Source organism: Chlamydomonas reinhardtii, chromosome 4 (genome assembly GCF_000002595.2).
Source record: "Chlamydomonas reinhardtii strain CC-503 cw92 mt+ chromosome 4, whole genome shotgun sequence".
Classification (NCBI taxonomy): Eukaryota; Viridiplantae; Chlorophyta; class Chlorophyceae; order Chlamydomonadales; family Chlamydomonadaceae; genus Chlamydomonas; species Chlamydomonas reinhardtii.
The window spans coordinates 3,376,563-3,389,967 of record NC_057007.1 but is presented as its reverse complement, the minus strand read 5'-3'; the positions used below and the strand labels follow the sequence as shown (position 1 = coordinate 3,389,967).

General features: G+C 65.7%; 1 protein-coding gene across 1 annotated transcript in view; it reads left to right on the top strand.

Moving 5' to 3' along the window:
• Positions 1 to 13,405, top strand: part of CHLRE_04g227500v5 (uncharacterized protein) — a 28,185-nt gene that overhangs the window by 8,576 nt on the left and 6,204 nt on the right. The window contains exons 17-29 of the mRNA XM_043062034.1: positions 327 to 592; positions 788 to 2,009; positions 2,126 to 6,386; positions 6,520 to 6,582; positions 6,775 to 6,980; positions 7,117 to 7,197; positions 7,419 to 7,523; positions 7,679 to 8,552; positions 8,701 to 8,801; positions 9,032 to 9,112; positions 9,315 to 9,401; positions 9,586 to 9,662; positions 9,832 to 13,114. Coding sequence (XP_042925386.1) covers positions 327 to 592; positions 788 to 2,009; positions 2,126 to 6,386; positions 6,520 to 6,582; positions 6,775 to 6,980; positions 7,117 to 7,197; positions 7,419 to 7,523; positions 7,679 to 8,552; positions 8,701 to 8,801; positions 9,032 to 9,112; positions 9,315 to 9,401; positions 9,586 to 9,662; positions 9,832 to 13,114 — 10,707 coding nt within the window. The remainder of the gene's footprint in view (positions 1 to 326; positions 593 to 787; positions 2,010 to 2,125; positions 6,387 to 6,519; positions 6,583 to 6,774; positions 6,981 to 7,116; positions 7,198 to 7,418; positions 7,524 to 7,678; positions 8,553 to 8,700; positions 8,802 to 9,031; positions 9,113 to 9,314; positions 9,402 to 9,585; positions 9,663 to 9,831; positions 13,115 to 13,405) is intronic.

Below are 13,405 nucleotides of genomic sequence, written 5' to 3'. Positions count from 1 at the left end.
TCTGTTCAAGTATTAGTGAATGGCCAAAGCACTCTCCCCGGACGGCTTAATAGTCTGGCTCTGCCTACCAGTGTCATGACGTGTCCCTTCGGGCTACATGGTTACGCGGTTACCCCTTGACTGGGTGTACCGTCGGTTGTACTGGGCGCCCCGCGCCCCCTTCCTACACCTCCGTTTTGCAGGCATTGCTGTGATGCGGTAAGAATAACGCTGCATTGTGATGCGTTGCATTGGACTGAAATCCATTAAAAACGAAAGCTGCCTGGGCTGCGGATGGCTGTGCAAGTTGTGCCTTCACGTTTGTTAACAACTTCTTCCTTCAACAGGCAAGCGGAGCCGCCGTAAACGTCACCATTGCCATCTCCGGCGGCGCCTCGCTGCTGAGCAACACCGCTGGCCTGTCAGGAGGGGCGCTGTACTTGGCTGCCGCAGAGTCGTACGATTCGGTGGCTGACACAACAACCGCGGCCGTCAAAGCCGGTAGCATAGCCACGGCAACAATGGCTTCAACCGCCGTAACTGCCGCAACCACCACGTGGACGGTGCTCATAACTGACGCCACCCTGTCGCACAACGCCGCTGGCTGGGCAGGGTAGGTCCTACGCGACCGTGTGTATATGTGTCATCAGCAACGCATACGGGGAATAGGTCGACTGTGTGCCTCGCGCACTTCCACCCAGAACCTTGAGCCTAGCTTGCCATCCGCTGACTTTTAATGAGCGCGCGCACCTTGTTGTCGTGCCATTCTACATGTTACACGTGTGTACAACTCATTACGCGCACGCAGGGGAGCCGTGCTTGCCTCCGCTGCGAGTCGCGCCGCGCTGCTGCTGCGGATCTCCAATTGCACCCTGATGGGCAACCGCGCCGGCGACGGCACCTCGTCCGTTGATTCGGTGTGGCGCGACGGCGGCGCACTGGCAGTAGCAGGGCTGGCCGGCGGAGGCGGCGCATGGACGCGGGCCGCTGCCACTGCTACAGCCTCAGCCGCTACCGCCGCCGCCGCCGCTACGAATGCCCGGGCGAGTGACGCGGACGCTGGCGCCGGTGTCGGCAGTGCCGACGTCGATGCCGCGTGGCAGGCTGCGGCGTGGGCGGCGGCGCCCGGGGCCTGCAACGTCATACTGGCCGGCTCGCGCTTCGGCAGTAGCGTCAGTGGCGGCAGCGGCGGCGCCGTGTTGCTCGGCTACTGCCAGGCTTTGGTCGCAGGCTGTAGCTTTGAAGGCAACGCGGCTGTTATGGGCGGCGGCGCGCTGGCAGTGACCGGGCCGCCGGCCCCATCGCTGGGCTCCGCGTCAGCCTGGCAGGCGGTGTCGCTGCATGGCTGTAGCTTCAGTCGCAATGCCGCGAGCCAGGGAAATGGCGGCGCTCTGTCGGCCGCGACGGGCGGCGGCGTGCGGCTGCTCGGCTGCATGCTCAGGTCGAACACCGCGGGCGCGAGCGGAGGCGCGGTGGCGGCCGTGTTGCCGACGGCGTCGTCTTCAATGCTGTCATCGTCGTCGGCTTCGGTGCTGCTGGGTAGTCCTAGCGTAGGCAGCAGCGGCGCGGGAGGCGCAGGCGTGAGCGAAGGCGGAGGCACGGGAATCGATGTCGGGTCAGGCGACGGCAGCAGCAGTAATGTTGGGTCGCCGTTGGAGCTCGTGGACTGTCGGCTGGAAGCCAACAGCGCTCAGGCGAATGGGGGCGGCGCCTATGTAGGCACGTTGGCTGCCGTGACGCTCCGTGGCTGCACGCTGGATGGAAACGCGGCGGCTCAGAGCGGAGGTGGTCTGGCGGTATCGCCACCCGCAATGGCGGCCCTGGCTGCCGCCGTTGCTGCGGCCAGCGGCCCCGCGGCTACCGCCGCCTCCAATGCGGCGGCCGGCGCGCTGCCGCCAGCAGCAGCGACGGTGGTGGTCGCGGCGTCGACGGCTGCTGGTGTGGAGCTGAGCGACAGTACCATCACCAGCAACAGCGCGCAGGCCTCGGGCGGAGGCGTGTTCCTGGCAACACTGGTTTCAGTGCGGCTGGTGAGTTGGGCGCACTGCTGCTGGTTAGCTCCTGACGTGCCACCTGCATCAAATGTCGTACACGCCTACCTCGCACATGCTTCAACTCATACCCGCCCTGTGCTCTCTCCCCACAGGCAAATGTCACGCTGGCAGCCAATCGCGCTGGGCTGTTCGGGGGAGGTTTTGCCGCACTGCCGCCCAGAGTGGCCGACCAGAGCCTCCTACAGGCCAGCAGTAGCACCAACAGCAGCAGTGCGGCCACAGGCGCCGGGACAGGCTGTAGCAGCAGCGGCGGCAGTGGCAGCGGCGGCAGTGGCAGCGGCGGCAGTAGCAGCGGCGGCAGTAGCAGCGGCGGCAGTAGCTTGGAGTTGGCCGGCTGCACGCTGCGGGGAAACGCAGCGGACGCCAGCGGCGGCGGCGCCTACGTGTATCTGCTGCCGGGCACGTGCGGCGTACGACTGCACGACACAGATTTTGAATCCAACTCGGCCGGGCAGGCGGGCGGCGGCGCTGCGGTGCTGTCGCTCCCCGGCGTGTGGCAGTGCAATGCCGTGGGGTCTGCGGGCGCGGCTGCTGCTGCGGCGGCCGTGGCAGCGGCGGGCGTCAGTCTCCGTGGAGGCCAATTCACGAGTAACTCTGCAAGGTCGTCTGGCGGGGGGCTGTACACGTCCACGCCGTGCTCGGTCGGGATCCACGGCACACGGTTCGTGTCAAACTATGCCGAGCAGACCGGCGGCGCAGTATGTGTCCACGGCGGATTGGCGCAAGCAGAGCAGCCTGTGTCAACGGCTGCTGCTGCTGCTGCAGCCGCCGATGCTAATGCTACAGCTGCCATGCCAGCGGCTGCTGCCGCCGCCGGCAGCCTGACCGTGCTTGGGGCTGTGTTCGCATCCAACACCGTGCGCGGCAGGGGGGGCGGTGTGTATATCGGCACCACCGCCCCCGTCTGGATCGCGGAATCCATTTTCTCCAGCAACAGCGCTGATCAGCAAGGGGGTGCGCTGGCAGTGGCGCCGCCGGAATCCAGCGCCGCCACCGCACCGTCAGCAGCTGCAACCGGCAACAGCAGCGGCGGCGGCTTTGCTGATGCTTCAGGCGACGCGGGCTTGCTTGGCGTGGGGGCGGTGGAGGTAACGTCGAGCAATTTCACAGGCAACTCGGTAAAATCCAGCGGCGGCGCCATCTACGCCAATCGCGGTGGCGCCTTCTCTCTCACCAGCTGCGGCTTTGCAGACAACGTCGCGGCCCAAGCCGGTGGCGCCGTCGCCATGGTGCCGCCACCGTTTCCAGCAGCCTTTCAGCCATCCGCCGCAGGCGCATACGCCATGAATGACGACAGCAGCGGCACAGGTGGAGGCAACAGCGCCGCCGCCAGCAACGCGGCGAACGGCCTCAGCAGCAGCGGCGCTAGCCTGACACTGTACGGCTGCACGCTGACGGCGAACGCCGCCGTGGGCCTGGATGGCGGCGGCATCTTTGCCGCCGCTGGCGTGGCGGCGGCCCTAGTCAACAGCACCTTTGCAGGCAACATCGCTGCTCGCAATGGGGGAGGCGCGGCGCTGGTGCTACAGTTGGATGTCCTGGACCAAGGTGGAACCAGCAACAGTCCCGACTCGCCTTCGGCCGCTTCTTCGCTGGCCTTGGCCAGAGCCGCGTTCTACCGCTCACACAGCCGCGTGGCCGGTTGTCGCTTTGTCGGCAACACGGCATCGTACAGCGGCGGGGGGTTGATGTGGGCGGCGCCGGGCACCCTGGTGGTGTCAGACAGCGCGTTTTCAGGCAATGCGGCGACCGGCGGCGGCGGCGGTCTGGCGGCGTACCCGCCAGACCACCAACCTGGTCTGATGGGTGAGGAGGACATGTGGAGCTCAGACAGCCTGCTGTCTGACATGGCTGCAGCCGGCATCACTGCCAGCAGTAGCAACAGCAGTAGCAACAGCACAAGCGGCAGCAGCGTCCCTGCGTTCATGCACTCATCGCCGCTGCTGGCGGCGGCACTGTCCGTGACGGGTAGCGAGTTCGGCGCCAATCGCGCCAGCGGAACGGGCGGCGGCCTGCACCTTACCCTCAGTCGCATGACGCTCGTCTCCGCCAACCTGACGGCCGTGCGCGTGCGCAATGGTGCCGCCGGCGTCGCCGGCGGCGGCCTGGCAGTGCTGTGCCCAACGCACACGTGCGGCGACGCCGCCAGCGATGCCTTCCTGAACGTGCTGGCGGCGGCGCGAGCTGCGATTCGTAACGGCTCCGTCGCATTCACCGCCGCCGCCGCCGCCGCCGCGGCTGCCGCAGCCGCGGACTGGTACGGCGAGATCCCGCCGCCGCCGCTGCTGCGCCTGACCAACATAAGTCTGATCGCCAACGCCGTCAGCGGTGACGGCGCCGGCGGCGCGCGGCCGCTGCGCAGCGGCGCGGCCGCGGCCGGCGGCGGCGCCGCACTTGACGGGCTGTTGCGCGCTGTTGCAATGTGGCTCGACGTCTGCAACAACACGGTGACGCTGCCGGCTGGCGGCGGCGACGGCGGCGGCGGCGGGATCTATGCCGGCGCTGACGTCAGCATGGTTGTGCACGGCAGTCGGTTGGCGCGGAACGCGCTGGAGGCGGCGCCTGGCGGCATTGGCGGCGGCGGCGGCTTGCACGCCGACAACTGCTCGCTCCTTGTACTTAGCGGCGTGCAGGTGCTCGGCAGTAGCAGCCCCGGCGGCATCGGTGGCGGCCTGCACCTGGACGGCTGTAGCAGTCTCATGCTCACTGACGTTCGGATCGCCGACAATGCCGCCGGCGCCGGCGGGGGTATCTACATTTCTGGCCGCTTGGCACCGGACACCAGCAGCGCCGCTGCCAGCGGCGCATCCGGCGGCCGCGCCGCCGCCGCGATGGCGGCGGCGGCAGGCGGCGGCGGCGGCACCGTTGCGTTTATCCACCGCGCTACGCTGGCAGGGAACACCGCCGCTGCCGCCGCCGACAGCAGTACGGGCGCCGGCATGGCGGCTGTTGGCGGCGGCGGTGCTGACTCGGGGTTGGCACTGCTGCTCCCTTACCAGGGGTATGGCGGCGGGCTCATGGTGGTGGGGCCCGTGGCGCTCGCGCTCAGTCGTAGCGATCTGTCGCGTGGCAATGCAGCCGCCACCCGTGGCGCTGCCATAATGTCCAAACAGCAGTGCCCCGCACTGCGGGGCCTTGGCAACGGTGCAGCCGCCGCCGTCAACAACATCAGCAGCAGCAACAGCAGCGGTAACAGCAGCGGAGAGGGCAATGCCGGAACCCTGGCAAACACGCTGCTGCGTGCCTTTGCGGACGGCTTCAGCTGGGGCCGGCCGGAGGGCGGGCAGGCGGCAGCGGCGGCTGCCGCAGCGGCGGCGGCTGCACATCTGGATCTTGGATCCAGCAGCAGTCCCGTCGCTGCGCTGATGGCTCCGCTGTTCCAAGGCCTGTTGCTCAGCCGGAACCTGGATCCAACGCTGGGCTGCTGGCCATTAGTCATCACCAACTGCCGCCTACCGTATGGGCACGATGCAACGGCGGCTGCGACAACTGGCGTCAGCGGTTACGTGCCGGTGGTGGCGTCTCCAGGCTCCGACAACCAGCAGGCTGCCAGTGCCGCCACCACTGGCGTCGCTGCTGGTGCCAATGACCGCACTACTGCTGACGCCAACAGCAGCGCCGCTGGCGGCAACAGCTCTCACATGTGGCTGCAAGACTCATACGCAAGCGCCGTGTGGCCGGCTTGCGACCCGGCCCGGACAGCCACACCTGAAGCCGACACAACCATGGGTGCAGCCTCGCCAACCGCCTATGAGCTCTTTGCCGCCCGCCGTGTGCCCGAGGCGTTTGCTATCCTCGCTGCTGGCGCCCCGCATCCCGAAGACGTGGCTGTAGCAGTGGGTGTGCTGCGCGCCCATGGTGTCAACATCAGCATTGGTGCTGCTGCTACCGCTACTGCCGCTACTGCAGCCCAGCAGGCCAAGCCTGAGCTACTGCTTCGGAGCCTGGCCATGTGCCGAATCCCGGCCTTCACATCAGTTGGCTTGCCAGCAGCGGAGACGGGTGCTGCTACAGCCAATTCTACTGTCGATACGAACGATGCTGACTACAGCCTGCTCCTGAAGCGGCTGCTACAGCCGCTGCTCAACGACAGCCAGCAGTTCCTGACCCTGCCTCCAGCCGCCTTCCGGATCATCACTCTGCAACGATATGATGCCAACACAGCACTGACGTCCGGCACCAGTGCTGCTGGGGGTGGCAGTGGAAGCAGCGAAATAAGTAGCAGCGACAACAGCCTTGGAAGCAGCAGTGGCAGTCACAACAACGCCAGCAATGCGCAGCTGCAGCTCATGCGTGGCAGAGACGTTGGTGGTGCACCAAGCTATGCTGCCGCATATTGGGCCTTGCCAACAGGTGCGTGAGTAGCAAGAGGCGGGCCTTCAGTACATGTTTTTTGCAATGCGGTACGCTGCTGCCTCTCGTGACCCGTGCAGCCAAATGTGCAGTTCTTGCAGCATCAAATAAGACATGCGGTTAACGCCTGCAGGCACCAAGCTTCACATCCAGGTTCAGCTGATCAACGGCCTAGGCATCCCTGTGGGGTCAGATGGTAAGCCAGGAACTTGCCGGTGTGCCTGTTTGGGTGCACTCATGCACCTTGTGCATGTGAGCTATGCCCTTGCCCTGCCCTTGCTTTGTGCCTTGTGCCCTGGCCATGCAGCTCCAGAGCCACCAGCCCACTGACATGTAATGTGCACCCTAACCTGTCCTCTCTCTGCACCTTGCCCTGGGCCTAACACAGATGCCTGGGAGATCGTTGCGGGGCTGTCCCTGGTCACGGCAGCTGGCACCAGCAGCCCAGGTCAGCGCCGCCTTCAGGCCACCGGTGCACCACCACCCTCGTCATCGTCTTTCACCTCAAGCACCGCAGATGGCCTGCCCCTGGCGATCCTTGAGTCACGGGCACTGGAGTTGACGGTACAGAATGGCACGGCTGAATGGGAGCAGGCAAGTTGCTGGGCTGGCACAGATGCAATGGGCTCTTGGTGGCCTCTGGAAGCACATCAGGACACCTGCAGTAGGCGTGCTTGCTTACTTGGGACTGGCCACTGCTGGTTACGCGATGATAATAACACCCATGCAGGTGGTGGCGAGTGGCTGGCCTGGTGTGTATGAGCTCGTGGTGTCCGCTGTGTCTGTCAGCAGTGGCTACATTTCTGTGGAGGTGAGCCCTGCCCTACCTTCACATTGCTTGCGACATTATTTTTGCCTTCCTATGCTCTTTCAAGGCTGCCATGTCTACCCATGTGTGCTGGATGCTACCTGCACTACCGTACACACTTGGCTCTGCTTCATGCTGCAGTGGTGCCCCATCCAGCCCTTGTGCCACCTGCCTGCCTGCTTACCCACATTTCTGGTATGCGCATGCCCAACTTCATGCCATAGGTCTCACCTCTGCGGGAGCCAGTGCTGCTGCTGCCCTGTGCAGCCGGCGAGCAGCTGGACGCCTCACGTGTCACACCGGGTTCCCCAGCCTGGACCTCCTGCTCGGTGAGGCAACACACATGATGATGGCAGCTGCTGCCACCATATGTCAGGATGTCAGGACGTGTTCCCCATCAACGCTCAACCTTGTATCGCCATGTTTCCAGCAGCAAGCATGCCAACGCACACACATACTCACATCTGCCTTTTGGTTGCCACAGGTCTGCCAGCCGGACCAGTATGACTTCTGGGCTGACACCCGGCCACTCACACCCTCACCTGCACCGTCCTATGGACCAGCCACAGCCACAGATGCTTCTGGCAGCAGCAATGGCACAACTGCCGCAGTCTATGATGGTGATGGTGCCACGCTGGCAGCCGCGGGCCTGGGTGCCATTGCACCTGGCGCGGGCGCATCACCAGCAGCGCTCTACGCTTGGGTGCGTGAGAGTGCGATGCCAATGGCACAGTGCCACAACTGCCCGGACCGAGCCATCTGCCCTGGCGGCGCGGTAGTGGTGCCGCAGCCAGGGTACTGGCACAGTGCACCTAACTCCACGCAAATGCACCGCTGCCCCAAGCCCAACGCCTGCCTGGCAACCCGCGGGGCGTCCGTGGAATCCACTGGCGCAGCTGCCGCGGCCTTCCTGGCCTCCCTGTCCACCGCCAACGCCTCGGGGGTCTTCGCGGCGGCTACTGCTGCCGGCTTCGGCGGGTCGGGCTACTTCGGGTTGGGTACCGTCAGCAGTGGCGAGCTGCGGAGCCAGGTGCTGCTGCTGTGCCAGCAGCAGTGGTACGCTTCCAGGCCTCCGGGCGCCGCCGCGCTGTCGAGGCTGGTGAATGCTCCACCGCCCACGTTGCCGCCAACCTCGGCTGCTCAGCCGCAACAGCAGCTGCAGGAGCCACCACCGCCGCTGCCGTGTTACCTGTGGGGCGTGCCTGCCGACCACCCCGGAAGCTACATGCAGCTGCAGTGCGCGCCCGGCTACACGGGGCAGCTGTGTGCGTCATGCCAGCGCGGCTATTTCCTCACCTCAGATCTGGACTGCGCCAAGTGCCTGGCCGTGCCCGCCACCGCGGCGCTCGTGACGCTGGGTGAGTCTGAGCTTGACCTGAAATCTGCAGAGACTGCTTCCGGTACCTGTTTTGCAGTGACTGTTTTGCTGGGCGTCATATTGAAATTGTGAAGCACCGGTCGATGACAACTCATGTACTGAATTTATCCATGGATTACCCCCGGCAGGCGTGCTGGGCAACGCCGCGCTGGTCCTGTACTCGGCGTGGACCAACCTCAAAGACGGCATCGGGCTGCACGCAGACGTGTCGGCCGCAGACGTGCTCAAGGTGCGAGCCTGCTGCTTGTGCGGGCCGGGTTGTCGGGCTTGTCGGGCGTTGCACACGATTGTGCCCATTCGTCGGAAACAAGCTCTGCTGCATGCGATGCGTAACCGTCCCTTTCTTTGCCAAATAGACGTTTGCATATGGTAGCCATGATGACGCGTACGGGCCCACGTTTCCTGGTTGCATGCTGGCTGATCACGCAATCGACTGTTTGCCGTATATGTTGTGTACAGGTTGCCATTGTGCACATGCAGTACTTCGTTATCATTTGCCGTCTCAACATTGACTGGCCCAACGTCATTGCGCGATTCCAGGTGGGTCTGTGTCCGTGTGCTTGTGTCTGTAGGACTGACTGCTCCTGAGCAGCTAACGCATTGCTTCCTCCACTGCAACATCCACCATGTGCCTTGACACCTACCGTCGCCACGCAGTTGCCGTTTGCACTCTATTACAAATGCGGTTTGTGTTTCTGGCCGCTAAGCACCCCAGTGGTGTCTGCCTGTGATCTGGGCGCAGGGCGCACTGGGAGCCCTGACAGGCGCCCAGGGGAAGTTCATCTCGGCACCGTCATGCCTTGCGCCTGATGCTGGCCCGGGCGAACAGGTACGTCACGGTGTGAATATTGATCACATGAAGCCGACCTCCTTACTTACAAAGGCCATACCTGCTCCCTCACTCCACCCGCAGCTCATTCATGACCTTGGCTGTCCGCTTCATGTCAAGGCTCCGCAACCTAACATGGTTTTATTTCACTGTCTCGGTGTTTGTCCCACTCCTGTCCCGACAGGCGCAAATGCAGCTGTCTGCCGGGCTCATCACGCCCATCGTGGTCATCGGTATTGTGGTGGCGCTGTGGTCCATACGGTGAGAAATCAGGAATGCAACGCATGGCATTGCATGAGAGGCCTTGAGCTTCCGCGTCAGCTGCCATGTCCTGGACGTCATCCCTGCCGCAGTGACACCGCCCAACCCGGGGGTACCCATTGGCATCACGAGAGCTTCCATCTTCTCAATGACCGCCCATCACTTGCAGGTACCGGCTGGGCAAGCGCGCATTGCGCGGCCACCAAGCCACAATCCTGGGCGCCGGACCACCATCTGGCCGGCGACGCAATGCCACCCGGCGTCGGCGCCATCGCGGCAGCGGTGGTGGAAGCGACGACAGCGATGGTGGCAAGGGCAGCGGCACGCCGGCAGGCGCCAAGCCGCCGCGCGGCTGGATGGCAAAAGGCGCGAGCAAAGGCGAGGCAGCGACAGGGTCGGCCAGCTACCGTCCTGGCTGCGCGCGCCGCCTGGCCTTTGGCGAAAACGAAACACCCCGGTCTGGGAGTATGGCAGCGTACCCGGCCATTGGCGGCGCCACGGACGGATTGATCGGTTCGCCTCCCGCACAAGCGGCGCGCGGGCCTTCATTCACCTTCGTTGGCAGCAGTGCGACAGGGCCCCAGCCCGGAATTTATAACGACAGTGTGTACGACCGGGCAGGAGACGAACCGACCAAGGGCGGTCCGGCTTCGGCCGTGCCCTCAGGCACCACCGGTGTCCACACGGTGTCTAGTGGCACGGCGCAAGATGACCGTTTGGTCTCCCAGGGCCGGCAGTCCCAGATTGGCGTCTCTGTCATAAAGGTGGCTGTGCAACAGATGCTGGCGGCGGCGGCGGCGGCCGCTGCCGCTGCGGGCGTCCATCGCGCAAACCCGCCACTGGCTTCAGCACCGCAGCCGCAGCAGGGATCACCGCAGGATGGCGTACTTTCGAGTGGCACAGCTTTTGACAGCCGAAGCGCTGACGTGCTTGACCGCAGCGTGCGGCGGGGTCACAGCGGCACTGCTGGTGGCAGCTCCGTCGCCGCAGCATCCGCAGCCCGGCTGCCAACAATTGCTGACGCCAGCGACGGCGGCGGCCTGAGCGCTGCAGCTTGTTCATTTGCGCCCATTGCGTCGGGAGATGAGCCGGCCCCTTGCGCCGCGAGCGGCTTCCCACTCGATTCGCCATCGGCCACGCCTACGGGCACGGGGCCCCTGCCCTTGCCGTCGCCCTTCGCTGTCAGCCGCGGGGCGGCGGCCGCAGCGGACGCTGTGCGTGGCCTCCAAATAAAGGTGCTGACGGCTGCTGCTGGCGCGGCCCCCCACGAACAGCCCAGACCACGAGACCCGCACACGCCCAAGTCACCAGCGAGCGGCGGGGCCGGGTCTGGGCCCGAGGCTGAGGAAGGCGCCGCCAGCACTGCTCTGGCGTCGCCGCGGGCCGCCCCCAACCTGCTGCCACCCTCACATGGCGGCGCCAGCGCCAGCGGGTTTGCGACAGACGGCGGCGCTGGAACTGTTGTGAGTGACAGCGGTCCGGGCCGCCTGCGCACCTTCAATGGCTTGCAGCTACGGCAGCTGGCGCACCGCCTCGCTGGCGGTGCTGCTGGCGTCAGCAGCGGCTCGCGCCGCCGTGGCGCTGGCCCCGCCAGCGGTGGCGGCATGGACACTCATGAGCTCTTGGGTGGCCATCCGGCCGCAGCCGCAGCGGCAACTGGCATTGCTCCGGGAGTTGGAGTTGGGGCTGCCAGCGGGCCGTTCGCAACCCCGTTCAGCCTGTTGATAAGCGGTAGTGCTGACGTCACGTCCCCAAGCAACACGCATTACACGGACTTCACGGCGGAAGTCTTGGACCGCGGCCCACATGGCGAGCAGCAGAGCTCAGCCACTCATTCCACCTCGGTTCGTGTTGGGCTGCTGCGGTCGGCGGCGGGTGCCAGTGCATCCGCCGCTGCCAACCACTCAGGCAGCTTTGGAGACGCACGCACGCCGTTTGGCGTCGTCAAGGCCAGTGTGTTGACTGAAGACGTCTCGACCGCGGGTGAATTGACGCAAGGCAAAAGTGCCGTTGTACCAAGCAGCAGTTTGACGGTGGTGGGCACAGGCATGCCTGAAGCGGGTGCGCGCTTCAGCCCTCACGGCCACGTCAGCGCGTTCGCGGCAGGCCCGCTGGGCGGCACATGGAGCATCAACACGGAATCCTTCACAAGCTCTTTCAAGCAGCACGAGCCGCAGCGCCAGCAGGAGCTAGCGCAGCAACAGCAGCAACAGCAGCAACAGCAGCAACAGCAGCAACAGCAACTGCCCTCAGCACAAAGCCAAGCGGCGCCAGTCGGAGCCCTGTCACATGCACCGCTGCTGGCACGCCTGCAGGTGCCGCTGCACGGCACCGCAAGCTGCGACAGGCCTTCGCCATTGCAACCCGTCGCCTCCGCAGCCGCTGCCGTGGTGTCGCTGCTGCGGCGCGCAAACACGCTCGGCAGCATTGGACCGAGCGGTAGCTGGCGTGGCAAGGGGCGCAGTTTCTTTGCTGGCCGAGGCGGTGGCGACAGTGGCACCGCGGCGGACGCCTTGCTCGGCTCGCGAGGCAGCCTGTTGGCAACAGCCGCCTCGGTGGCGCCTCTGGCCGTGCCGCTGCCGAGCGTGGCCGCAGACGTCGATTTCAATGAGGAGGACACGGACGACAGTGACGAGCTGGAGCGGCAGCGGCAACAGCAGCGGCTGCAGCAGGACGAGGATGAGGCGGCCGCCGCCTGGCTGGGGCAAGCCGAGCGCGGCGGCGGTGCTGATGATGGAGGTGGCGGGGGCGCGGCGTCCAGGGTTGGCACAGACGCGGGCGTCCCAAAGCTCAGCCCCTTCGCGCTGCTGCGCGCCTACAGCGACGGCGAGGATTCGCCTTCCGCGGCCGACTGTGCCGACTGCGCCGGGGCCACGCATGCGATGTTTGCGATGGCTGCGGGTGTAGATGCCGCCGCCGGCGCCGCCGGAGCCACCGAGACAGCTGCTGGGGTCTCGACAGGCGCGGGCAACGGTGCAGGCGACGGTGCCGAGGAGGGGCACGTCCACCTCCACGGCCGCGATAGTAGTGGCGTGGCGCGCCAGACCAGCGGCAGCTCAGACGATCCAACCGCCGACGCCCAGTACATGGTCATCGTCCCTGCGGAAGTGTACCTGATGAAAAAGGGAGGACCCGCCGCAGCGGCGGCAGCCGCCGCCGCCGGCTTCGCCGGCGCCGGGGCCGCAGGCGGCGACAAAGCTGCCGCTTACGCTGCTAGCGGCGCAGCCGGCGGCGGCGGGCAGCAGTGGCAGCGTGTGCCCCAGTTGGAGCGTGTGCCGGTGGCTCTGCGGCCGGTGCTGCGGCGAGCGGCGACGCTGGCGCGGTCGCTATCGCTGAATGCGCTGTCGGGCGCGGCGGCGCTGGAGCACGTGGACGTGATGTTGGGGCTGGGCGCGCAGCTGCGCATGGTGGTGATGGTGGCGCTGTTCGTGCTGTATGCGGGCTGGAGCCAGGTGCGTGGGTGTTTCGCGGGGTGCGTGCTGGGTGTCGGACTGGGTGTTGGGGTGGCTGGCAGGCGGGACTTGATAGGAAGCGCATGAGCCGAACAGAAAGGCACCAGCCCTCCCGCGCCATCACATGTCCCCTTCGACTGCTGCTGTCTGGTCCATGCCTTAAAACCTGCATGACTGCACTTGCGCCGGCTTTCATCAATGGTGACACAACACATACACCCCAACAACTCGCGGGAAGGTAATCCGCGGCCGTAATTCTGCATCACATACACTGTCCTACGCGTAATGTTT